At 45.2% G+C, this 26305-nt stretch overlaps 1 protein-coding gene across 3 annotated transcripts in view; it reads right to left on the bottom strand.

Moving 5' to 3' along the window:
- Positions 1–26305, bottom strand: part of CUNH8orf48 (chromosome unknown C8orf48 homolog) — a 59816-nt gene that overhangs the window by 13229 nt on the left and 20282 nt on the right. For 2 of the 3 annotated variants that reach the window (XR_008971179.1, XM_057401067.1), the window contains one exon: positions 24559–25199. The exons of the other annotated variant lie outside the window; for it this stretch is intronic. Coding sequence is in view for 1 of the 2 variants with exons in the window: in XM_057401067.1 (XP_057257050.1) it covers positions 25144–25199 (56 nt within the window). In the remaining variant the exon portion in view is untranslated. Of the gene's footprint in view, positions 1–24558; positions 25200–26305 lie in introns of those variants that run through there. 3 annotated transcript variants of the gene reach the window in all.

Below are 26305 nucleotides of genomic sequence, written 5' to 3'. Positions count from 1 at the left end.
AAAGGAGGAAAAGAAACCGAAATGTAATTTTGGCATCAAATTCCCTTCCCAGCTGTCACCTCAAATCCTGGAGGTACACAGGAGCCATACAAACTCAAGGCACCATTTACAAACTGAAGATACACCTTGAGTACTGTCTCTTAGAGTAAGACCTTCATGCTGGTGCACCTAGATACCTCCACCCACCACAGCTACACACAGCAGCAACCTGCCCCATCGCTTCTCTCTTCTCTTGTTCAAAATGGCATCACCATTTACAATTAACATTGATAGTGTTAATCTCGCTCATGTTTCCATCTGTTGGGGCAGATCATCAGTGGATTTCTCCTGCCTTTTGGCAGACCACAGCATTTTGAGCACTGTCATGACATAAATCATAAAAAGCACAACTCTGATAAGGTTATTCAACAGCTCCATTAACCTCCCATGACAATTCTGGCAGTGTAGAGCAAAGGCTTTCAGGGAGACTAAGGTTAAAACATTGCTAGGACAGATGACAAAGCAGGTTGTTAGAGGTGCTTTGTCCAAGCCTTTTCTCCCTCCTTTGGTCACTTTCAGGAGCTCACAGCCTCACATTAATCCTTCATAGACTTGGGTTCCATGGGTCAACACGCTTTTCTTATGAAGTGCTTCTACCTGGAAAACATCTTCTTCATCTCAGGGAAAGTGAAGGAACAGAAGGAAGAGTTGTAGGAAGTGATTCCCCAGATGAGCTCACAGCTCACCTCCAATGTCTTGCCCAGATGCTTGCCTCAAGCAGCCTCCAGCAACAGAGCAGTGACAAATGCTTCATAGTCAAAACCAGTTTTAATAACCTGCTTATCAAGACAAGCATCATCTAAGCCCCAACCATGTGTTACCCCCAGGAGCAGGCTCTTCCACTGGCATGATGGGCATCTCCTATGTGATCATCCTTATCCTTCACCACATCCTTTGGTTTTGCTGCCTGACTTAACAGTTATGTCTCTATCTCTCCATTCAATGCTTGGGACATGGAATTTTTCTGACTTATGGATACTGGGTATTACAGAGAGCACCAAAATGATTGCTGCATGTCCCTGAATTGAGAGCAGCCTCTCTGGATCCTGAGAGTTACACCACACTGCAGATCAGCAGCAGGAATGGTTCAGAGGCTGGATTTATGGGCAGCTAAGAGCCAAGTACCCTAACAGTTAGTGAGGCAAAGACTCAGTGCTAATACATCACGGAACTAAGAAATTACTTTTATAAAGGCAAGTCACAAAAATTGATTTCCATATGGATTTTTTTACTTTGATATTCCTGAAGTCACCATCCTGAATCCCTCCGAGCTGGAGAGTCCAATCTTACAGGTTTGGAAATATCCATATCATTTGTGATGACATGAAAGGTATCACTATCTGCTTAAAGCTCCTTCCACGTATTTGGGTATCATTTAGCTTTGTAACAAATGATATTACACAAAATTACTGAATCCTTAAGGATCTTAAAGAAAAACTACTTATTCCCAAATCCTACTGTGGCAAGAGGAATAAGCCATCTCATTTCAAGGACTCCTGACAGATGGGGAAAGGCAATTCAAGCAAAGCAAACTTCAGAATCACACGAAAAAAGCCAATGATGCTCATTCCCGTTCGATGAAGAAAATTTGGAGCAACTCTATTTAGATTTGTAACCAGAAAGAAACATTCTGTTTCCTGACAAAGAACTGTGTCATGAATTACCTTAGGTCTAATGTAAGACAGGGTCAGGCTGTTACTGGCTGTGCCTGATCTCCAGATCTTTTCTGACCAAGAATTCTATTAAAAGATCAGTCGAATGCTGCTTTCAGCCTGAAATCATTATCTTGTTGCAAAGGACCCGAAACTTCAAACCTGAAGATCTTTCCTTTCTTACTCACACACACACACACACACACACACACACAGATGTGGAAGTTCTGCTATTGAAAGAAGCTTTTGTCACTGGTGGGCTCCTCACTTCATTTGAGATCATCCAGGCTTTCCTTCCCTTTGTTTCCCTAAGGATTGTCATTTCGGTGTCATCTTTACACGAGGCATGAGATGCGAGTGAGCAGGGGAAAAGGTAAACCTCATTATGCTAAACAGCAACATCTGCACTCAGATCGAAGTGAGCAGTGACACGAAGCAGTTTAAATCTCAGCTGTTGAGCCTGCATGATGGGTATTTGGCAACACAACAGGCACAGACCACCCTGGACACTGCTGCTAACAGCCAATGTCACTCACTGGCAGATGGGAGTGCACAGTTCTGCAGGCACTTGGGCTGACAGAGGAAAGGCAGAACCAGTGATCTGGGGAGCAGAAGCAGACAAAAGCACTGGGGACCTCTGCAAACACAAGTCATCATTTCACACAGACACTTCAGAAAGGCTTTGCCAGCTCCTTCAGACACTGAATCTTGCTGTTAGCCTCCTTTGCTTCTACATTAAGGCACAAAGAACTGTTGTTTTTCCATCTCCCCCTGTAAACTCGGTCAGTTACTCAGTGGCTCACCCGGCAGTTGGGGTGCTGGGCTCTGTGCTGCAGGCCAGCTCCAGAGAGAGCCCTCAGCATGTTTATAATGACACGTCTGGTGATGAGAGCCCTGTGTCTCCTGAGGACCACATCCCTGTTTGCTTTTCCAGGTTCCAGGGAGGACAGGGAGAAGTATGCAGCCCTAAACACAGTGCCTCTCATACTCTATTTTGCATCATCCTAAAGAGTTAAAGTTCAGTGAACACAAAGACTCCATGGAGAGCTGAAGAAGATTTTGTGACTGTCCTGTATTCTTACCCACCTTAGACATCCAAATTGTCTGTCAGGACTGGGGCTGGCATTGAAGCTGCGAGGGGTTGAAACAGAACCCTTAAATGTGGGAGAAGAAGGGAGAAGGGCCCTTGCTTCTCCTTTGCAAGAAGCAGGAATGCTGGAGGAAGAGGATGTTAATCCGAAGGCAGGGTGGCACGCGCTGCAATGTAACCTCGTATGGCAGAGAGAATTTATTGTGGTTTTCAACAGGAAAAGCTCCAACATTTCACAAGATATGCGTTCTCTGTGATTATTTGTAATGCGCCATAGATGTGCTTGGCACTTCACTGTCAGAAACACTGGCAGGTCTCTGCCTCAAGGAAGCTATAATTAGAGTATAGCAAGGGAAGATGATGGATACGAGTGTATGGGAGGACAGGGATACAACAGTGAAAGATCATGAAGAGCTTTAGCTGCTCTTTCCCACATTTCTCTTTTAGTTCACTTCAATGTGATATAATTTGAGTGTAGGACCAAGAACTGATGGAACTCTCGGGTTTTTACCCCACAAACCTGCTTGTGTCCCAAACCAGAACAGAAAACTGAAGCTCCGAAATTCCTCATGAAATAAACACATGCAGGAAGGGTGAGCTGGAAGCAGCTTCACTGAGCTGCCTGCCGTTCCTAGGGGAAGTGTTTCTACCCGGCTTTACCTCTGCACTGTGACACAAACAAGGGAAGAAACAGTCTACCAGGGCCAGTGTGAAAGACTCACGCCCACAGCACAAGGAGGTCTTGAGTGTCTGAGTGCTTGTTGAAAGTCTTGTGTCAGCGGATGTTCTGTGAAGGGGTTTGGTGAACAGCTTCTAGTGGAAAACAGCTTTAGCAGAAATCTGTCAACCAAACCCAACACTGAGACCATGGAAGAGTAATGGGATAGAATGAAAGGGAGAAAATACCAGGCATAGAATAGGGAAGGAAATGAAGGAAGAAAGGTGATTCCAGAGCAAATGCCCCTTGAAGAGATCAAGGGAGCCAGGAGAGCTCTGCTTTTACCCGGGGTTTGAAGAAATTTGGTCATAACCAAAGCAACTCCCTTAGCAGATGAGAAAGCAAGGACCTGGAAATGAGATCCCAAAGGCAGTCCCACGAGGATGTCAGTCAGTCCTGAAAGGGAATAGCAAAAAGAGGAGGGAGACACAATGCTTTAGGATTACGGCCCTCTCTTGGATGTAAAGAGAACAGTTGTGATGAATCCACTCCTCCTCTGGGAGCTGAATAGAGACCAGTGACTGAGTTCCTAGAGGATGCCCCTGGCCTGGAGACATTAACAGCTTCCGATTCCCAGCAGCATGTGGGAAAACTGAGCAGGCAACAGATTTCCAGATCATTTCAAGTGTATTAGTACAGTTCCAAAGCACACAGCTTCCCCGCAAACCCCCCACTGTGATTTGGAAGTCTCTGGCTGTGTCTTGCACATCAGTGAGTCACTCGGTATTTTCCTTCTGCATAAGGAGCAATCTGACTATGCAGGAATGAGAAAGGAAAACAACTCTTGGTCTTGCACCTGAGAGCAAAACAACCTGGGTTAAGCACTCACTTGCTTTGCACTCACAGGAATAACCCCCTGGGTGGCTCAGTGTTCTTGCTGGGGAAGGGGAAAGGTGCCTGGTTCCAGACAGTGAAGACAAAAACAGTCCCACAGATACATCAGGTAGATTAGTAAATGTATCCTGCTAGAGAGGTATTAAACCCTTCCCAAATGAGATGAAAAGAACCTGCCCTTGGAGACTAAATACAGGATGGCTGTGAGGTACTGACGGGAGAGAACTGCACTTGTACAGAAATGAGAAAATACATGGAGAAAGCTGAATTGAGGGAGTGGATAAAGGGAAGGGGTGCTTGGGCAATCCTAATGAACCCAGTCCTTTTACAGACCTGTGTTCATTCTCTTTGCTCAGTGTGCTAAATCCCTTCAATCTCCGTTTCCCCCCCTCCCATCCCCTTGCCCTGTGGTCAGCACTGTGGAAGGTCTGGCTGCAGCAGGAAAGGGCTGTTAACATGAGGACAGGAGAAGGACTTGGGAAAATACTCAGCTCCCTGGCTCTGGATAAAGATAATGAAGATCTTCAAAAGCACAGGGGGAAACCAATAAATCTCTGAATTGAATATCTATTTGGCCACCTTTCATCTAATGATCTCAAACCGCTTTTTATTCACACATCAATACATTCAGCCTCTGTAAATGCAGGCAAGTCAAGCTAGGAACAAAGCAGCAGGCAGCAGTCACAAGCCCTGATGCTCACCCTGTGCTGCAAGTGTAAAGTTCCCAGTCTCAGGAACGCTAACGGAGTATCTGGAAACCTGGGAAGTGGTGATGAATTACTCTCAGCAGGGCAAACTGCGTGTCTGTGGAGAAGGAATTGTGTTCTGTGCCATTCAGAACACAAAGAGCACCGAGCCAAAGGGGGGCAGGTGGCTGCTTCCCTCGGGACTGTAATTAGTATTATCTGAGCAGTGCAGAGCCCACAGAGCAGGTGTCTCCTCTTGGCAACCAGCTGTGAACAGGCAGGATATTGGTGCTGATCCTGGAGCCTTTCCCACAAAGCAGGAAACAGCAAAGTTAAGAGGAAGAGGAAAGCAGATAATGTTAAGGAGCAGCAGTTAACAGCCTGATGCCACAGTGTGCTTCTGAGTGTGGAGGGTGTCAGGACCAGTGACCAACAATCAAATCTGACCTTTCAGCATCTGCTCCCATTTCACATTCTTTCTGTAGCTGCTGTTTATAAGGCTGAGAGGATGTGGTGAATGGTCCTCAGGCCACCAAAGAAATATAATCAGCAGCTCTCCCACTGGGAGGCTGGGGTGTGCCACCACTGGCACCATTGCCAGTAGGATCTCTCATCAGGCCAAGCACTCTTCCTCTACTGCTCCTGCAGCTGCAGAGGAAGGCACCTGTTCACAGCAGCACAGCATGGACTGCTTTGGGTTGGAAGCTCATCCAGTTCCAACCTCCTGCCATGGGCAGGGACACACTCCACTAGAGCAGGTTGCTCCAAGTTCCATTCAACCTCTTGCCTCTCCTGCCCTAAAGACACCAGAGCACTCTTTCCTACGTGGCCCGCCAAAGATCCTATCTCCTGGAAGTGCCCAGTCTCTGCTAAGTTTTACTGCCATTAAGCTGAATTCAAACTATCTGTTACAGACCTCAGCGGTGCCTACATTAAAGAGAACTAGTGTGCTTCAGACTACACAGCAAAGGAAAGACGCAGGAGATCTTTCCAGGTTGCACGTATCTGCCTTCCCCGGTGGGCCCTTCTCTGTTGAGAGAGAGGAGAGGGTCTGGTTCTATAGGACAGCTGGAGATCTGTACCCACCAGTGCAGCAGTGGGGCTTCTCTGCACCACCAGACACCCTCTTTAAAACAGTGACTGCAAAATGGCTTTGCAGAGGCGGGAAGAACCAGAGAATACCATGTTAGTGCCTCAGATAAAAGCGAACAGATCAAACATGACAATGTTCTGCACATCTCATGCTGCCAAGCTGGGTTCCTGGTTTGTGCTGCTGGAGTAAACAAGCTCAGTATAAAAGGCCCGTTCTGATACCATGCTGGTTTACCCTACAACAAAGTGCTTGAAGATGAACCGAAAGGCTTTTAACTAACCTCTCAATGTGTCTGCAGTGTTTGTGTCTTGCTGCTGCTAGCATCTAATGATGTGATTCTCCTTCCTCTGAAGCTGGTGCTGTCAGTTGCCCTTATTTGCTCTGTGGATTTAAAGCAGGAATCCTGCTAATGGCCAGTTTGCAATGAGACTCGCTGCAATTAGTTACTTTCCTTAGGACCTTTGGAACACCTTTCACAAGCTTAAACTTCTGCCTCTTCCCACTGAGCAATAACCTGACTAAAGAAAAATGCTCTTCATATAGGATCAGACTTCACGGCCCTGGAGAGCAGAAGTCTCTGTCCTGTGAACTATCCACATGCAGAATTCCCACCAACTACAGCAAGCAGAGACTCCAGGATTAACTGGCATCAGCAACAGCAGAACTCTTTACAGCAACGAGAATATTGTACTAAGCTATTCTGGGGATGGAAAACAAGCTCTGCAGATTCCATTCTTGGAACTTGAGTACAAGTAACCTCATACAGCTTCCCATCCTCTTTCTTCTGTGTTATTTCCATTCATCAGAAGCAAGTGGGAAATGTAGATGTTGGTTTAGGTACTGTTTCTACAATCTCCTAGAGGTTTTCTAGAGTGCAAGCTGTGCTTCAGAAACCTGCTTATTCTGGATATGATCCTAAACATTCCCAGAGCTCCACAACATTCACCTCTGTGAGCAATGACAATACTGTTCAAGGAATCAGGGAGCAAAGGGACACAGTAAGCATCCTTTTTGCTAGATGGGACTAAGTAGCTGATGGATCCACTGGTTGCCATCGTGCTGACTCACTCACAGCTTCCAGTTAAGAGTTCCAGTTATACTGATTCAGGCTTATTCTTTCCATGTGCTCCTAGCATCCTTTAGGTGCAATAAGGGAGCCAGGATACACCTTTCCTCACAGGCAGCATCGCAAAGACAGTGAATACCAACTATAAGCCCAACTTGAGATGCATCACAACACTAACTTCAACTCCTTGCCCCACACCATCCCCTTCTGAGATGGATGAGCATGTCCTGATGCAGCTTGTACTGTGCCCAAGCTGCAATGCCCTCAGCCAGTTGTTGGAGCAGGTCTGATCCCATGAAGATCTTCTTTATGCAAGTGGTCAAGCTTGTGTTGTTTAGCATTCATGCTACACTGTACATGGTTTATAACAGATGGGTCTTATTAGCCAGCCAGAAGCTCAGTAGCTTATATTCCCAATATCCCTGCCTTGATAGTTGCTAAAATCATTAATTCTAACTTTATGCAATCACAACCCCCTATGGTCACACTGAGAAAAGAGATCTAGGAATGCATATGCTGAAAGAAAGACAGTGATTTTTGACTGGCAAATTTTAATGAAGGTATCATTACTATAGACAGTGATTGGTATCATTTGGGTGGAACAAAAGGAGCAGCTCTTCTGCTGCCTTTCATTCCTGCTGCCAGGATTCTGCAATCACATCTCAATAATGTCAATTTGCTGGTGGCATTTACGCTGTTGAAAATGGCCCCTCTGAACCCTTACAGCACCCTGTATGTGGCTGAGTTCTTCAAGGGTGCAGCAATGAGAGCAAAATGTGTATTACTGCTGATCAGAGAAGGTGACATGCCTGGATTATAACTGCCATTCCATGCTTCAGGCTTCAGCAGGTGCCGTTTCACTATGTGCTTCTCTTCGCAAGCCAGCTCTTGGGAAGCAGAGAGGTCACCAGCTATTATCGGCAAAGCCCTGGTTGTTTCACTTCAAGCCCAAACCTTCACATGCTGCACCATCAGGCCTGAATAGACACTGTCCTCAGTGCAGCCTGGAGTATCTGCTTTCCCAGAACAGGCTCCCAAAATATCATACATCCACACTCTATGGGTAAAAGAGTTTCATTGAAAAAGCAAATGTCACACAAATTACCCATGCTTCGGAACCTGAATGCCACTAATGATCTCAGATATAGAATCCCAGGCTGGTTTGGGGTGGAAGCGACCTTAAAGCTCATCACACATTTGCTAACACTGAAGACATTCACAGCAGCTTGTTCCCAGCTGCTCTCCTTTCTCAGCTCCCCAAGCAGGGACATGGAAAGGGCTGTGGACCAGTGTTGCTGTTCTAATATGCTCTGATAGGAGAAGGTTTCTAGCACCTTCCAGCCTGCAGCAATGTGCAGACACCCCAAAGCCCCAGCGTCACCAGGAGGGAGCTGCATTATCTGCCCTGGGTGATTAGGAATCAAGACTCTCTATGGATCACCATATCCCATCCTCTTACTCACAGGATGCTCACGCAACACAGTCTCTAAGGAGTTAACAGAGTATCTGCTTTCTTCTTCACAGATGACAGGATATAAAACACTTGCCTTGCCATGCAGCAACTCCATTTCTACACTAAAAATCCCCAAGCAACACCTTCAGCATACCACAGGAAGACAGACAGAAGTGGATGTTGCAAGTTTACTCGTATCTTGGGTACCATATGCTATCCAGTAATATTTTGGGCTTCTCAAGAAAGCGTTGGTTTTCTACTTGTTTAATGTGTGTGAGGAAGTGTCTACCACCACCAAGAAACATTACTCCATTGAGCTGGAAGCAACAGGTCCAAGTATTCCTGAAGCATAAACATTTTGGTCTAGATGGGGTATTATATCACTTGTTCTATTCCCCCGTGATGCAACAGGCACTCAGCTCGGCAGCTGACTGATGGCACAAAGACACACTGCAAGAAAACCTGACGAGTTAAATCCCGTGATAATCGCATCATTTTCCACTAAGTTGGGTCCGATTCCAGCCATCATCACATGTAAGACAAAGTGACAAGCCGTGCTGCAGCCTAATGCAGGGTAACAATAACACAAACCTCCCTGCTCCACATTTCAGGAAGCTGCTTGTTGGAAGGGTGAGTGGAGGAGGGTGGCAGTTAGAGAGTGAACACACTCACCATGGGCTCTGTGTTCATCTGTCAAGGGGTTGGGACCGGATGAGCTTTAAAGTCCCTTCCAACCCAAACCAGTCTGTGATGCTGTGATTCCTCAGACTAAAGCAGGAAGCCCAGTGTTTGCTCTTATTTAGCTGTAGTCATCTTTCCTAACATGAGAAGTGCCAGTTCATCTTCAGGGGTGATGGGAAACTGTGTGGTTTTGAAGAGTGCTCCTTGAAACCTTCCAAACTGATTTGTTAAACACCAACAAGTAATGCCCAAACACGAGAGACTAGTGCCTACAGTTTAGATCTGGATTCCTAGTTTAAAAGGGAGGCTTCAGAGTATTTCCTCATCTTTGAAATACCCCCATACAATTACGCTGATACTCTCATGCAAACAGCCTCTGGAGGAAACACACTGGTTTGGAGCACAGTAAACAGTTAAGTTTCAGCAAAAACTCTGGAAAGACTCTTGCTATGTGGTGCAGAGTCCCCATTTCTAATTAAACATTCTCTCTGCACCAGTGATTCAGACACACACAGCTCTCCAGTCCCTTATGGTTTTCTGATTTTCAGCTAATAAGCCAGACAGCACATCCCATGGCTGAGGAAGCTTTTGTAGCCAGAGTAAACCTGAGAGCCAACAGTGAACTAGCACAGTATCTAGGTGCAATGGATGCTCTTGCAGCGTCACCAGAACCTTGTGGCTCTAATGCCAAGTGTCATATCCTGCATTACCCCAACTCCCTGAATTAGAAGGAAGTTTTAATGGTTTTAAAACAAATCTCCAAACCACAAACTAAGAATGAAATAAAGACTTGGGGAGCATCAGAAAGATGCAGGTGTATTTAAGGTGGCCTCAAGGTCTGGGACAGGCTCGTGGTAGTGCTGCTGGGATGAGGCAAGGAGGAGAAGGATGGTTGTTTTCTCTTAGAAGGCTCTGACAGGCAGGCTGATGTCATTCCCACCTTATGTGAAACGCAGGGAAATAAAAGTGAATACTTGAATCATTTCCCTGCCTAGAGCAGGAGAGCAAGACAGCACCTACATGGCAACACTAGAGGGAGCAAAGACAAGAAAGAGATGAAGAGGAATGAAGGCAGGAGAGGAAGAGCCACAGCAGTGTCTGAGGTAGCTCTGAAGAGGAGGGGAAGGAAAAGGAAGGGTTTGTGTTACTTGTGCCTCAATCATTGGATCAAATTTACTGAGCATAGAAGTCAAAGGATGGTCCCTTCTAAGTGTGTCCAGCAGGAAGGGAGCAGCTGGATTCTCATCTTGGATATGTTCAGGATTCAGGTTCTTCAGGTCATGCTGAGTCCTCACTCACAGCCAGGTAAGCATGTTACTGGGGATGGCTTTGCCCAGGGAAAGGCAGGTTCCAGCTCATTCCCATGGTGCAGCATCTTGAGGACGAGAGGGAGCAGAAGAAAGCACCAACACATTTGCTGTCTCTTGGCAAGCCACGCACACCCGAGCCATGCCCAGAAGACAGATCCATCCTACCTGGTTCTTCTCTTTCATTTTTGGTCTAGAACTTCCTTCAGCCACCCAAGCTAGTTCCAGGCTTTCTCCAGTCAAAACACAAACAGCTGTGGAGCCCAGTCATGCTTCTCTTTAAAGAATCAGAGCTGCTCTTTCCATAATTGAATGCTCTCCCTTTAAGAAGTTATCAGAAGTTATTAGCACTTCAGGAGTCATTTCTCAGCTTTGTGCTTTGATCCTCTGCCTCCCCAAGTCACTTCCCACTGAGCTCCTTCGGAACTTGTTTAATAGTGAATTTGTCTGGACATCATTAAAAGCATTAAGGCTCCAGGCAATGAGACTGCCAATTACTGTGTCAAGTGATTCAATTTGAGGGGGGCACTAGGAAGCAGGAGTTTGAACAGCTTAAAGGCTTCTGACAGTGAGGAGGAAGAGAACCAGCTCTGCTCTGAAAGCCTGCCTATGTTGGTTCACAGAGGTGTACTCCTGGACCATTGATGTGGATTTAAATGGATCATTTATATACAGCGCTCAGCAGATGCTGAGGCATGAACTGTGCGTGTGAAATACTGGCTTGAGCAGCTCTGTCATGATGAAGCCTGAGAGAGCTTCTAATGAAACTTAAACCCATCGCAAAAGAAGGCTGGGAAAACAGCTTCCCTTGAAGTACTGGATCTGCATCCCAGCACGCTCTGGTTTCATACGGAATTTCTCAGTGTCACTGTTTCAAAAACACAGGCTTCCAGGATTGTCTGCTCCAGGGATGTACTCCTGGCACTTAACAGATAAAGCCTTTAGAAAGGCTTTACTCCAGTCTTAGCTATTACATTCATATATATATATTTTATATATATATATATACACACACACATTATTATTACTTCTGCTGATAATAATTATGTCATATACTACATATTAACAGCTCTTTGGTAGTTATACCTACACCCTTTCAGGCAGGTGACACATCTGCACTTAACAGATAAAGCCTTTGGAAAGGCTTTACTCCAGTCTTAGCTATTACATTCATATATTTTATATATATATATATATACACCCTTATTATTATTACTTCTGCTGATAATAATAATGTCATATACTACATATTTACATATTGGTAGTTATACCTACACCCTTTCAGGCAGGTGACACATCTACCGCCCAGCTGTGTCCTTCTGCAGTGATCTTAACCTGATTTCCCAACTCTCCCAAGGCTCCTTTAGCTGGTACCAATTCCTCCTTTAGTGGAACCGTGCAGCTGGGTGATATTAAAGTCAGCAAAACTCTCCAGCATAGATTCATTTTCCAGGTTTAAAATGCACGCACTAGGGAATCCTCCTAAGGTCAGCCCTACCCCAGCACCACTTTGCTGAGATAGGATTAGAGCCTCCCTTGCTGGCAAAGAGCTCCAAGGCAAATGAAATGCACCAGGAACACTGCACTTTGTACAAATATAATAAAACTCTCTGCTGGAGGAAAACACGCACCACAGGAAGATGAGATTTGCTGACACGTGGGCTTTGGCATCGCACATCTCCTCTTCTTGAATGACACAGAACTCTACTGCACTGCTCCGACTACAGCTGCACCAGTGAAAACACTGGTTTTTCCAGCACAAACACAACTCCCTTAACAGCTGATACCATCAGAATTCAAAGAGTAAGAAAGCACACCATGGAGTAACATGGTACATAAATACCACTTTGAGTTAGCCACATGGGGTAGCTATACAAAAGACATGGGCGGGATCTGAGTGGAGAGTTCAGGCACCCAGCAAACACAGGAGCAGCGGGTGTGGGGAGCAGGAAGAACAAAAAGTGCAGAATAAAACTGCAAGGGGGAGAAATGCTGGGGTCTGTGACACAGATAGATATAGGGATAGATGCAGAAAGGAGCCAACAGAGCTGTTCACAAGTTAACACCACTACACAGGCGGGAAGTTACTTTGCCCCCACCAAGGATGAGGTGAATACAGACTGAGACACACACAAACTCAAGGGATTCAAGCATCTCATGGTCCTTCTCAAGGAATTAAACAAGGAGCCCTTTCCTTTGTGCCAAGATGATGAGATTAAGAGAAACTAATTAGTTCTCATTTGCACTCACGGGAGTATGACTAAAACAAAACAGAACTACTTTAAGATGACAAGTTCCTTACTTAAGGAGATGTCTCCAAATTTCATTTGTTTCTAAGTAAATGAGCTAACTCCACAAGCTCCTCTTTACCAGACCTGCCCCCTGCAGTCAAACACACACCTGCTCACTTTAACGATTAAACCCAGTGCTGGTGATTTGTCTTTACATAGCATGGGCCTACACAGCTATCAGAGGGTGGGAGCTGGATTCTGCTCTGGCCCAAAGATGATGAACAGAGCAGTTAACCCAATTCTTGGGTCCTCCTTGCTGGCAACACTTGGGCTCGGTTTGACTCCCAGGTCCCACAGTGCACTGCTGCTGGTGACTACAAAGCACCCCAACTTCCTAGTTAGGAAGTGAGAAAACTGGGCAGAGAAGCCACTGAGAAACCACAGTCATGGAGCCCCACCAACTTACTGTCAGATCACACGCAGATCAGAGCCACAAAACACCTCAGAGCTAATGTTTACACTTTGCTCCAGAAAATCCAGTGGGGAAAACAGTGGGAGGAATCTAGCAGGCCCAAAAAGATGACATTTGTGTAAATATCTGCCTCCAACCACTCAGTTCCTAACCCTGCGGGATTTCAAAGTCCATAACTTCTTTTAGCACACCAGCTGCTTCTCCTTCAGAAGCGGTGACAGCAGCAGTGTGAAAACGACAGGACTTGGACACAAACCAGGTTTATTTAAAAACATTTCTATATATTACACACAATATTCCAGGCTAAAAGAACATTGTGGACAATGCTAAGTCAAGCATTCAGACCCCAGAAGCCAGATCCCCAATGCAATCTCAATGTGAATCTCTGTTATGCTGTGTGCTACTGCCTTCACTCACACAATCACGTGCGATTGCTCCTGCACGACCCTTACTCAGTGGATAGGCTGGATGGTTCTCAATTAATGAGCAGCTACTCAGCCTTTGTTTTCTCCTTGTTGTTTAGTGTGCAGCCCAATGCTGATGGCTTGCCCCCATAGGGGGTCCCTCAGAAACAGCTGAACCCTTGTTGAGTGCTTTATTACACATCATTTCCTCTCTGGTTAGTTTAACCCACTTGACTTTGCCAAACTCAGACCCTACTCTGAGCACATATGATTAATGTAGCCATGGCTTTCCTAAGGTTCACATTACTAATACATTTTTAGGAACTTACTGTCCCAACACTTCCATTTTCTCTAACCTGGTGAAAAAGTGGTTAGAAAGTTTGTGTGTTATAAAAGCATTCCTTAATTTGGAATCTCCATTTAGAAAATCAGAGCATGCTTCTGTAGGGCACTTGGCATTATATGGTGCTTTAAACACTGAGAACTCTGGTCCAGCTGCAGCTTTAAGTGTATGGTGCTGCTGCAGATCAAATATTGCTTCAAACCGAGTATCTGGAAAACAAGGAACATTCAGTTAATGAACACTTAAAAAAAGGTTTCCTGTGCAGCAACTCGGCCTTAGAATCTCAATAGTAAAGGCAGAAATTGAGTCACATTTTCCAAGGCTGTGTTTAGCTGAGTTAACAGTGAGAGCTACTGATGTGCTTATCAGAGAGAAGCAGCAGTGAAATGCACCCAGGTCCACAGACACAAAAGATCCAGGACCAGGAAGAAAGGGGGAAGACAAAGAGAAGCACCCACAGTTACCAGGATAAGGGGACTCATCACTCTCCTTCCACCAAAACCAGTGTCAGACACACTCTTGTACATCATCGACCCTGTTGAGACCATCTCCTTTCTTCCTGCACTCTGTTCAGAGCCTGATGATTTCCTTCAGGTCTCCCTCTTTTCCCTCGCTGCCAAACTGTCTCTGCTCCAGTCCTGTCTTCACACCTGATTCTTCATCCTATTTTCCTCACTAGGCACCACCAGTGTCCACATTCATGTTCCAGTCTCTGCAGTCACTCCCCTGTCAGACCCTGGACCCAGCTCCTTCCCTTTTCCAATAGTCACATCCCAGAATTCAGCGCTTGCAGAAGAGCCCAGCTCCAGTGCCTCCTGGCTGGGCTTCCAGGAGTCTCCAAGGGAAGGAAGGCAGCTGATGCTGTTTCCCTATTGAAAGAAAACAAGAGGTCCTGTTCACCTTGGGTCTGCCAGCTGTTGAAAAGGGCTGCCTTACACTCTGGAAGCTGCTCTATTTCCATTTTTGATGAAAATCAGAGGTGGGAGGACAGGAGCCCAAACACAAAGCACAGGAGGGTACATGGAGCACAGGAAAGTGCCCTCACAAGGGTACACATCATAGAATATCAGACTGCTTTGGGTTGGAAGGGACCTCAAAGCTCATCCAGTTCCAATCCCTGCCATGGGCAGGGACACCTTCCACTAGAGCAGCTTGCTCCAAGCCCCTGTGTCCAACCTGGCCTTGAACACTGCCAGGGATGGGGCAGCCACAGCTTCTCTGGGCACCCTGTGCCAGCGCCTCAGCACCCTCACAGGGAAGAGCTTCTGCCTAAGAGCTCATCTCAGTCTCTCCTCTGGCAGGTTAAAGCCATTTCCCCTTGTCCTGGTCCCTACAGGCCCTTGTCAGAAGCCCCTCTCCAGATCTCATCAGCCCCTTTAGGTCATGGAAGATGATTCCAAGGTCTCCCCTCTACTTCCTGAATGGGAGAGATTGTCAGAGGCTCGATGGTGTTTAAATTTAACCAGCGCTCAACATGAGGCACGAGAGGCAACAAAAGAAAATCCAAGGAATGACAGGATTGGTGCTGGCAGAAATCTATTCTGGGCTTACTTGAGGTCATTGTAAAGAACATGCCCTGACCTTTGCAGTGCAGCAGCATAAAATGAGATGTACCTGTGCCACGTGCTTTAGAATGCTCTTACTGGAGTTTACATTTCCATTGTTTGATTCAAGGTGGTCTGATGAGACTTCTGAGCTGATAAAAGAAATACGTTAGCTCTTTAGCCACTCGTGCTAGGACCAGGCAGTTATGTAGATAGACACAGAAGGAGCTGACCTCAGTGGAAAAATCTAGATTCCTATTACTGTTCTGAACTAGGATTTACTCCTCACCCAGCAGACATGAAACCAGAACTGTTTCATGGGAAGAAAATAAAAGTTACCATCCAAGATCAAACATCATGTCTGTGTAGCCCAGGACTCTGATACTGGTCAGTCCCAGATGCTTTTGAATAAAGATGTTTTTAAACAATCCTGCACTTAGAGAGAAAAAGGAATACGGGAAATGTGCCCAAAAGGGCATTTCCTCTTTGCACGTGTAAGCAGCGCGTGTCTCACAACTGCAGGCTCATAATGATGGATGATTCCCACATGAACACTGACACCTTTACAGACATCCTTCAAGGCTTTCAACCTGCACACGTGCAGGAATGAATCCTACAGGATAACACTGTGCTGTGTGCAGTAGCAGTTCCTTCCATTAATATTAGCCAGGATGCCTTTTAAAGTCACTAAATTCCTCTTTACTCTCAAAAAATAGCAGAGATTGGTTCAGAATTCCTACCAACTCCTCAGTTTTATTTCTTTTGTTTACTCCAACCACCCCTGCCCTTGCCTGCCTTCTTTCTGGAATAAAGAACTCCGGGGCTGGCAGCGTTCTTCAGGAGCCATCCCACAGAGTCCCATGCACAGTGCAAGTGGAACACTCAGATTTCCCATCAGTGATGCCCCTGAAGTCTCATCACTCATTCCATGTTTTATGATCAAGCTGCGTTCTGTTAAAGTCAGTGATACTGACGGATGTATCAGGGAAAGCCATCCTTACACTGTGCACTCATCCAGGAATAGACAGTTAACTGAGGGCTTTATTATGACAATTTTATCTTTCCTAATAAGATCAAACCTTCTGGTTAGGATTGAAGAGAACAACACCACCACACAAGGACTGAAACTTTCTGCATAATGGGGTTTCATTTCATTATGTTTGGCTACAAATTCTGCTCTTTCCGTGCAGTCAATATTTGTAACTTTATCAAATGAAGGGGAATTTGATAGCTTGGCCTTGCTGAGAAACTCTGCTTTTTGAATGCATGCCTGCTCTGGTCTAAATGAGGAAAGCCATATTCCTCTTCTCACTGCATCAAGATGAGATGGTGGCCCATTACACATAATGGACTGGTTTCAACCTCTACATCATAAGACAAGCACCTTGACAACAACGTAAGCATTGAAGGTAGGAGAAAACAATGCCCTGAAACTAATATCTCTGTATGACACTGCTATGCTATAGTGGTAGCTGGTGTGCTTTCATTTGTCACTGGTAGTAGTTTAAATTTCTAAGGGAAAGGACAATCTGGAAGCATGAAAAATTACTAATTATCGCATTTAAAATAGAAGCAGCAATGGAAATGTCAACAATGTGACTGGGACATCAGAGGTTTCTGCAGTGATGAATAAGGAACATTTCACTGCAGACTGGGAGAGGCGCTTTGGGCCATTTTTCAAAGCTTGAAGAACTTTTCAAGGAATTCCAGTGTTCATTTTTCTTCTAAGCCCTTCAATTACTGTCAGAACATGCGGTGGTCTTTCTAATGGCTCCCATGAACTTGGAATAGCATTCTTTGTCAGGAGGTCATAAGCACAAATATACTTTGGTCTAAGTTCTAGGGAAAGCAACGCAGTTGGGCATTTGTATGCCAGTGCTGACTGGGAGATGTGGGCTTAGCCATGATATCAAGTACCTCCTGAAGCACTGATTTTCTGGGAAGTGTGAGTTTTCCTGGAGGAGACAGAGCTGTACCTTATAAATACTGCTCCTGTAGTTGGTCAACAGCTCTCTTACACAGCCATAACCTTCAAAGTGCTTGATAAAAGTTTCTGTCCAGTGACAAGCCTTGAAATAGAAAAGATGCAGGAAGTGGCAAATGTGATAGTGTGAGAGCTCGCAGGGTATTAGTCATGCTGGATTATGCACAAGTATTTGGAAAAAAACATTCAATTTAGCATAAAAATATATTAGAACATTTACAGACGTTTCCTTATTGGTTTAACTTATGAGTTCACAGGCAAAATGCTGGGGAGAGTTAAATATAAATGGAGGAAGAACTACCCTTGCACTACTGCCAACTGGTAGAAGTTTGTATTGCAGGTCTTTGCATATGTAAAAGTATGCACATATATAAATATGTATGGATGCACACATTATATATAGCTTTTTCAGTTGACATACTTCACTAAGAAGCTGACATGAGATTCTTCGGTAAGAAGCTGCGTCTACAAAGAAATATAAAATGAAGTTTTATGAAATGCAGAAAACTTCAGTCAGCCAGAAACAAAGAACTTGGGGGCGATAAAGTAAAGGCTAACTAGACCTGCAAAAGTCTTTGCTAAGCTTTGTTATCTTCTCTTCCATTGCTAGCTGGCAACACAGAGAAATAAAACCAAAGAAGATATCTTACAGAACAACAGATGGCATCTCTGTTGAAAACCAGGCCTCTGCACACTTGAAATGAAAGTTGTACATCAAGGTCAGTCTCCAGGTAATAAAAGCCAGGTTCTCATCACTACTAGCTGAGAAACACACCATTTTTGAGTTCAAAGCACAGGCACAGGTTCCAGCTGTGTTTGTAGCATGCCTGTATCACAGTAAAGATATACAGTGGGGTTTTTCCACTCCATTGATTTGCCCTACAAAACAACCAAATGCAATTGCAAATCATCTCCCCTCCAGCTCCTCCTGCCCTCCCCTGACTCCTTCAGGAGACCCCCAGGAAGCAGGGAGCGTGGAACAGGCACCAGTCACCCCTGGGCACCCCAGGCTGGGCAAATGAAAGCAAGAAGCATAAAGTTACACTCCCCAAATAAGCAGCAGAGAAGTGCACTGCACACCAAAGGACTCAGAGCTACTTACACATTCTGATCTACAATGGCATGAAGGTGCTTTTCGACTGATGGCATCTCCAACGCAAAGGCGCTTCATTAAGAAGATGCCAAGAATCAACATTTTGCCTGTTTCAGCCTTTAACTACCAAAGCTGGTTAAGATTGCTCAAGCTGAAGGAAGGACAAGTCACTCTGCAGGCAAGTACAACTTGTTTGATGACCGCTTCGAGTCACTTTTGGGGGCACAGCAGACAAGCTGTCCTGTAGTTTTGCATCAGACTTCTTAGCTTTGTTGTGGGAATCCACCTGGTCACTGCCTTCCCCTTCATCTGTCATGTTTTAGGATGGAGCTTCTTTTGGGCAGGATGCCTCTGTAAGCAAAGGACCAAACAGCCTCCTTTTCAAAGCTGATTTCTTTTTAAAAGCGTGGACATGGGGAAGGTGGCAGAAGGTGGGATGTGACTTCAAAGCAGATGGAAATGCAGAAAAACAGTTGCTTAACACCTATAAAAGTCAGGCCCACTCCTCCACAAGTTGTGTATGTATTTAGGCATCTGCTTTTTGAGGCTTGGCCTCTCAATGATCTAAATCCATCACAGGTTTTTGGGAACATGCAGTTGATTAAACAAACAAAGATACTACAAGCCATAAGGATCCTGCTGCAGTCCTGGCAGCAGTCAGCTCTTCTGCACTTAGGGACAGCTTCTGTATTACCTGCGCTCCTGGTGGGAGCTTTGCCATCTGCTAATGAATGAAAGGCAGAGATTAGAACAGGGTGCTGTACAAACTTGATTCTACAATGATTTCTAAGCTGGTGGGACAATAAGGGATGAGCCCCTGCCTTGTCTGAGATGCAAATTCCAGATTGGAGTCACGGGCTGTTCCAACCTAGACCATCTTATGTGGCCATGTGCGTATTTTGGAAGGGGGTCTGTAACATCTATTTCTGTAGGACTGAATGGACACAACGCAGCAGGACAGAGACAGACAGCTTTTCAGAAGTGTTTAAAGACGTCCAAAAAGCCTGTAGAAATGCCACACTGAAAGCCAGGAAGGATGTGCTCAGAAGCACTTGGAAGCTGAAAGCATTTCTTTTACAATCTATTTCTTCCTCGATTAGGAAAACTCACCTGATAAAAGGAGCAAGAAATTACTCTGCTTAATTACACAGATAAGGGAGGAAAACAGAATCATTTAATTCCCACAAGCAACCCTTGTCTTTGTCTCAGCCTGTTTTTCACGCCTGGATTATGCTAACACTATTAATCTTTGTCTGTGACTAACTCCCGGGTTTTGTGTTAGTGACCTGATTCTGCACTAACAAGCTCCTCCCAGTTTGGTGAGGCTCCCCGTGTGATCTCTTCTTCCCCCTAAATAAAGTTGAAGAATTTGGCTGGGATCAGTGAGTGCTGCTGAGGTGGCGGGTGCGTGGAGCTCTTCCACCTCCCTGCATCTGCAGCACCAACAACGCGCCTGTTCAGCACTATCTGCCTCCGGTTTGAAGACCAAGGAGGGGACGAGACCGGCCAGATCGCAAGGTCTGGAGCTACCTCCGTGGTGAGGCTACAGCACGGGCTCCCAGTTTGCCACCCCCCTGACCACCCTCTCCTTCCGAAAGTAGCCCAGCGAGTGTTGGAAGATGTGGCCGGAGGAGGTGAGTGCTGCATGGCTATGATGAATCCTTTGTGCGGAACGGGAGGCTCCTTAAGAAACAAAGTGGAGGAGCGAGGGGGGCAGCGGTCGCGATTTTGCAAACGGACACAGGGAAAAGCGTCCTTCCCTTCCCCGTTAGCGAAGGGCACGTGTGCCCCTTTCAGAGAGAAGCCACCCCAGGAGCTGATCCAACACAGCTCGTTTTCCTGGCGCGGGGTGCAGAGTGCAGCAGCAAAAAGCCCAGGCACCGCGAAGCGCCTGCTGCAGACGCGCTGCTGGTCCGGCGGGTGCCGAGCCGAGCAAGGGCTGCTCCTGCTGGGCTGCATCCTGCTCCAGGCTCCGCAGCCTCCCAGCCGGGGCACCACGGCGCGGTGCGGTACCCGGCGCACGGCGCTGGCACGGCACAGCACGGAGCAGAGCAGCACCCAGGGCTGCGCTGCTCACCCCGCTGCCCCCCAGCCTTGCCCAGGGCCACTCGCAGCCCTCGCTGGGGCTTATCCAGCTCTAGGCAGAGGTGCGACCGTGCTCCCTTGGGTACCGGCAGCTTTCTATGCACGCATCCACCCACCCTTCACAGAGACGCGTGTAACATCCTCTTACAGCACCAAGGTGTGCAAAGCACATCTGTGAACACACCCTCCTTTGCTCACCCAACGTGCATCTTCCCCTCTATACCCACCAGGGCTCCAGGGACCCCTCACCCATTGCCATTCCTCATGCACCCACTTCTCCACGCATATACAAGCCTTGTCTCACTACCTATGCATGCAGGCTGAGCCCCTCAACCCCCAAAGGGGATGGTGGCATGTCCCTCAGCCCCTGCCAGCCTCAGCTAAAGCAATGCACAGGCGCCTGTCATGTAACCCACTGCTCTCTGACACATTAACTGATCTCAAATGCAGTTATTTCACATAACTTTACCCATGTTAAATGTGATTTGGAGCTAAAAAGAAAGTCAACGCTGACCAGAACACACCGAATCCTTAATATCTTTATTCCCTTCTCCCCTCTTGCCTACTCATTTGCCACAGTGCACATGAGCTCTACCCACCCCAGGGACAGGCTGCCTGGGCTTTCAGATCAGAGAGGGAGGCAGTGAGGAGGAACAAGGTGCTTTCTGCTTACCTACAGCCCTCAAATTACACAGAGCCTGTCTCCAGCCCATGCTGTGGGAAAAGGAATGTGCTCTTATTCCAGAAACGGCACAAAGTAGCTGCATTTAAAGTGACATTCATCACTCCCCCTCTCAGCCCCCTGCTTCCTCCCACCCTGTAACAACTTATTTTCCTTGCACAGTTTTAAAGGTGAATATGAGTATGGAATATATTGTAGTCCTGGGCTGTAACTATTTGTCACAAATAGGCACACTGGCTGAAAGGAGAAGAGTTTTCTTTTCAAATGAGTTGGACGAAGACCTGAATGTTCAAATAGTCTTTTGCTCTTTGGCACATTTAAAGACAAAATGTCATCCCTGCAGGAGTTTCAATCCAAGAGAAAGGCTGCAAACATCCCAGTTATAATTCCTTTCCTTGCTAGCGGTAGGGAAGGAATAAAAAAGGAGAGAGGTGAGAAGAGGGAGGGGGATATGAAACAGATCTCATCTGTTCATCTCCCTTTCACAACCAGTTAGCCTAGAGTCACACTCCTTCACCCGTAAAGTAGAAGAGAATTGAATGAAAAGGCCATGGATTGCCTTCAGATCCTATTTTATGAAGGTTCTTAGGTTTGGGGTTTGTTCATTTGAATTCAGCTCTGAACAGCTTTCAGGTTTCATATATCCTATAACTCCAGAGAACAATTAAATATGCACTTGTACCTGGACTGGTAAGTACTCGTTCTGACTCCAAAGAACCCAGTACCACAGAGGAGCAGAATAAACTGATCCCAGAAGCAGGCAAATTGGGAAGGGGGGAATAAAAATCGCTGAGCAAGTTGAAGCAACATTTAAAATACAGAGTAATGAAGGCATTGAGAGGCTGCCTCTGTAATCACCCTTGATTTGAAAGGTGTGTGGGAAGAGCAGAGAATGTGCAAAAGAAATGAGTAGGAACTGAATTAGCAAAAAGTTAAGCATGAAAGACAATTCTCAAGGGAAAAAAGACTCCCCATTCCACAGGGTACATTTTTTAGCTGATGATCTAAGACTGTGCCTGTAGCAGGAAAAGTGAAGAACGGCTTAGCAGGAAAATCCACTCTCCAAAACAAGGACTAGTTTGTGCTGTTGTGAGAAAGACAACCTCAACATAGCTTTTAAAATGCACTAAAGCCTATTTTGAAGTGATGAGCATGAAGGAACAGACATGTTCAGCTGTTCAGAGAGCAGCACTTCGATACAGCGCTGTTTCCCAGATTTAAAAGGGAAAAAGAATCAAACCCTTCCCTAGGTATGAGCACGGAAAGGTGTAACACTGAGTGTCTCTTCCCGACACATTTACTGCAGTGTGGCTCAGCCTGTCTGAACACCTATAGGGAGCATTTAATGTACAGTTTCAAAGCTACCCTCAAAATGTCATACAAGGATTTCATTGATCAGAATGATAAACTTCCCTCTCACCACCATACAGACAAGGTCTAAAATATCTACCACAAGTACAGTTTAGAAACACTGTTTTAAGGAGGAAATTAATCAAGTGCTTAGTCTGTAACATAACTTACGTGTAGTTTGGTCCAGGTAACAGACACCATCATCTTCCATAAGGATTTTGGCTTTATGCAGACAAAAGAGAGCATCTGCCAAAGCATGCAGTTACAAGAAGGCTGTAATCACACCTTAAAAAGCTGCTGGTGTTTATCAAATCACAGTTACACTAAATTAACATGTTCTGCTATCATGAGAAGTCACCAATAAAATCAGTGGGATGAACATGAACTTCAGACAGAGTCTAGAGCTCCAACACAACAGGCCTGGTGCTTCAACTGCTCCGCACTTCAGGCACTGCTTAACTAAAATTAAAATCTTATACCCCAGAATTAGCTCTGTGATGGTTCTCTATCAACTAAATGCCCAGAGAAACGGCATGTTACACTTAGGGTCCATGCCCACACGAGCCTGAGCAGTCACACACTGCAACTTCCACCTGCGTCAAAAGGAGCTGTTTTGCTCAGCACCTTTCTATGCAGAGGTAAGATGGTACCAGGTTCTGCTCAGAAATCACCTTTGTCATACGCAGGTGTCCCTTCAAGTTAGCCAAGCCCACTGCAGCTCTAAAGAAAAGCAGGATCCCACTGTTCCTTTTACAGGAACTTTCTGTTGGTTTATGGATCCGACCAATGTGCGAATGAGTTACTACAAGTGGTTTTTAAACTCACACTTTGTTTTTCTTCTGGCATAAGAAAAGACAAAACCTCAGGTCTAGTGAAGACAGAATAAGCTGAACAACTGCTAAAAGCAGAGTTTTCTTGCTCACTGGCATAAAAACAGCATTCAGCATTCTGAGAGATCAGGACTAGAACTTTATACACTGAATTAAAAGATTAATCAACTTGCTTAAATCTTTATCTACATTGTCACTTATATCACTGGGTGCAACCACAAAGGGTTTATACAAGACATATTTCTAAGGATGACTATGTGTAAAAACAGAGCACATTTTCTGTTCTGAGATCAACAATACAGAAAATAGAGGCATAAAGAGGTGGTTCGATTTTAGGACTTCTCAGATAAGCCCATAGTGTTTAACACCTACAAACCCCATGACACTGCAAACATACCTGAACAGTTGTTCTGTAACAACCCAACATTTACCATTTTAGCCCATACCTCCAGAACCTGCTGGGAAGCAGGAATCCCAACTGGCTCTCAGCTGGAAGCTCATCAGCACTTTGTAGACCTGAAACCTTATGATTTCCAAAAGTATTTTAAGCACCCAAAGATGCTGGACATAAGTTGTGCAACAACTCTTAAGGTGTACGTAAGTTCACCCTTGCCATTTTCAAAACCCAAATGGCAAGGGTGGACTTACGTACTTAAGACATTCCTAAAATCTGGCCCTTTGCTCTTACATGCGAGTCTATCAAAGATGCAGGGAAAAATAAGTAGCAAGGCTAAAGCATCTCACTACAAGCTCTCTGTGGCCTTTCCTTCCTTCTTTCCTTCTCCCATTCCTTCCTCCTTCCCCCCTCGTCCCTGCTTTCATTTGCTCTCACTCCCCCTGTGGCTTTCACCTGCAATTTCGGGCGCAAGGGTATCAGTAGATGTCTTGCTACACTAGCTCTGGATGAGGAGAAAAGCAGCATTTACATAGCAGGTTTGCAACATGATGGATACATTTCATACAAATGTTTTCTACATCAAAAAGATGCAAATTTAGAGGCAGGAGGCGCATTCTTCCGTAATGCAATAAAAATAGAAGAGACAATTTGAAAGGCAGCAGGGACATTTACAAGCAAGCTGAAAGCAGAAAGCAAGCAAGCCTGAAACTCTATTAAAAAGCCAATATATATTTAAGATGGTATAAAAGCCAGAAGTAATTCAGCGCTTGAAAATGCAGTCTGGAGGAGCACAGGACACACACGAAGATAGGAACCAAAGATTCTCCTGCTACTGAGATCAAAGAGGATTTTGTAATGCTACTTCACAAGGAGCAGATTCATAGTTTGAGGTCAGTCGTCCTTACTTTGGAAAGATGGTTTTGTGTCCACTTGAGAACAGTATTATACCTTTTCCTCACTTGCTGCTGGTTTATGCGTCTTAACAACCAGTCTTAGTGTCATCAGGAAGTCAAAGGAGGTTTGAGTTAGCCTAATGGTCAGCTATGTACAATCAGCTTCCTATTAAAACAACACAACTGCAATAGCTTAGGTCTGATTTCTGGCCTTCATCATTTTGATGAAGCTGAGGATTTCAGACAGCCACCAAACTCGATGCATCCTTTATCTGAAACAGAGAATCAGAAAACAGAGTTATCTGAACAATTTAAATCCCAACAAACCACAGCCCATTAAAACCTCCTCCAAGGCTGGTCTCCCACCAGGCATTTTGACTGTTGGACTGGTTAGTTTTTAAGGATTCAATGCAAATTATCATTATTCTTTTTAACAGAACACTGGTAAGGTCATCACTACCAAATAGAGGCAAGTTTTGCCCTTATAAAAGGAGTGTCAGTAAAATCAACATTCTTCTTTCTTTCAGTACTTCAGATTTGACAGATGCCAACAACATTAATTAACACTTGAGACTCATTTTGTTACTGTAATTTGCTTTGTTCCTCTCATACAAATTGCTTCCAAGCTGCTCTTCCTTTCCACCCTCACACAGCTACACGAAGCCTCAAGAATAGATTTCTCTCTACTTTGCTGGAGTACTCGGAGGCACAGAGGTTTGGCTCAAAGAACAAAAGACAATGCCTGTCCTAAGGATATTAGAAAACAAGGAGCAGATTTAGTTCCCCCCATTTTATATGAAGCTGCACTTTAAACGTCTGCTTGCTAAAACAGAAAGATACAAAAACATGAGCCACAGTAGCAAAGTCCATCTCTAGTCAAGGACTTGTAGCCTATGCTTGTGTAAGTACCAAAGTAAAAATCACTATTTCATGAGAAGGTTTAGCATGTATTCAGCTTACAGATATTCTAATTCACTTTCATGCAGTTTCCTCCAGCAAATCACTATTTTAAGGAAAAAAAAAAAATCACTCAAATTATTCTTGTAAATACCTGAACCTTTCTCCTTTATGTTATTAAAAGGTGGTGGTGATTAAATGTGCACTGAGACATTAGTTCGCTCATAATGCTCAAACAAAATACACCGAATACTTACGACTCACAAACCAAACGGAGCTTGTAAGAATAATTTATTCTCTACTGCTTGAATTCACTTAGAGTATGGACAGGAAAGGAAGTTTTGGGGGGTTCAATGGAAAGTTTTCTCATGAGAACGCGTTGACATTGAAACTTCAGGAGATGGAACTTGACTCAAGTTGAAATGTGCGCTCTGTGGGTGCACAAGCATGTACCGTCTCAAAGTCTAAGCAGAGTACCAGA

This window comes from Pezoporus wallicus, unplaced genomic scaffold (genome assembly GCF_028554395.1).
Source record: "Pezoporus wallicus isolate ANWC-B61680 ecotype Strahan unplaced genomic scaffold, APGP_CSIRO_Pwel_v1 contig_8803, whole genome shotgun sequence".
NCBI lineage: Eukaryota > Metazoa > Chordata > Aves > Psittaciformes > Psittacidae > Pezoporus > Pezoporus wallicus.
This window is presented reverse-complemented; position numbering and strand designations above follow the sequence as displayed.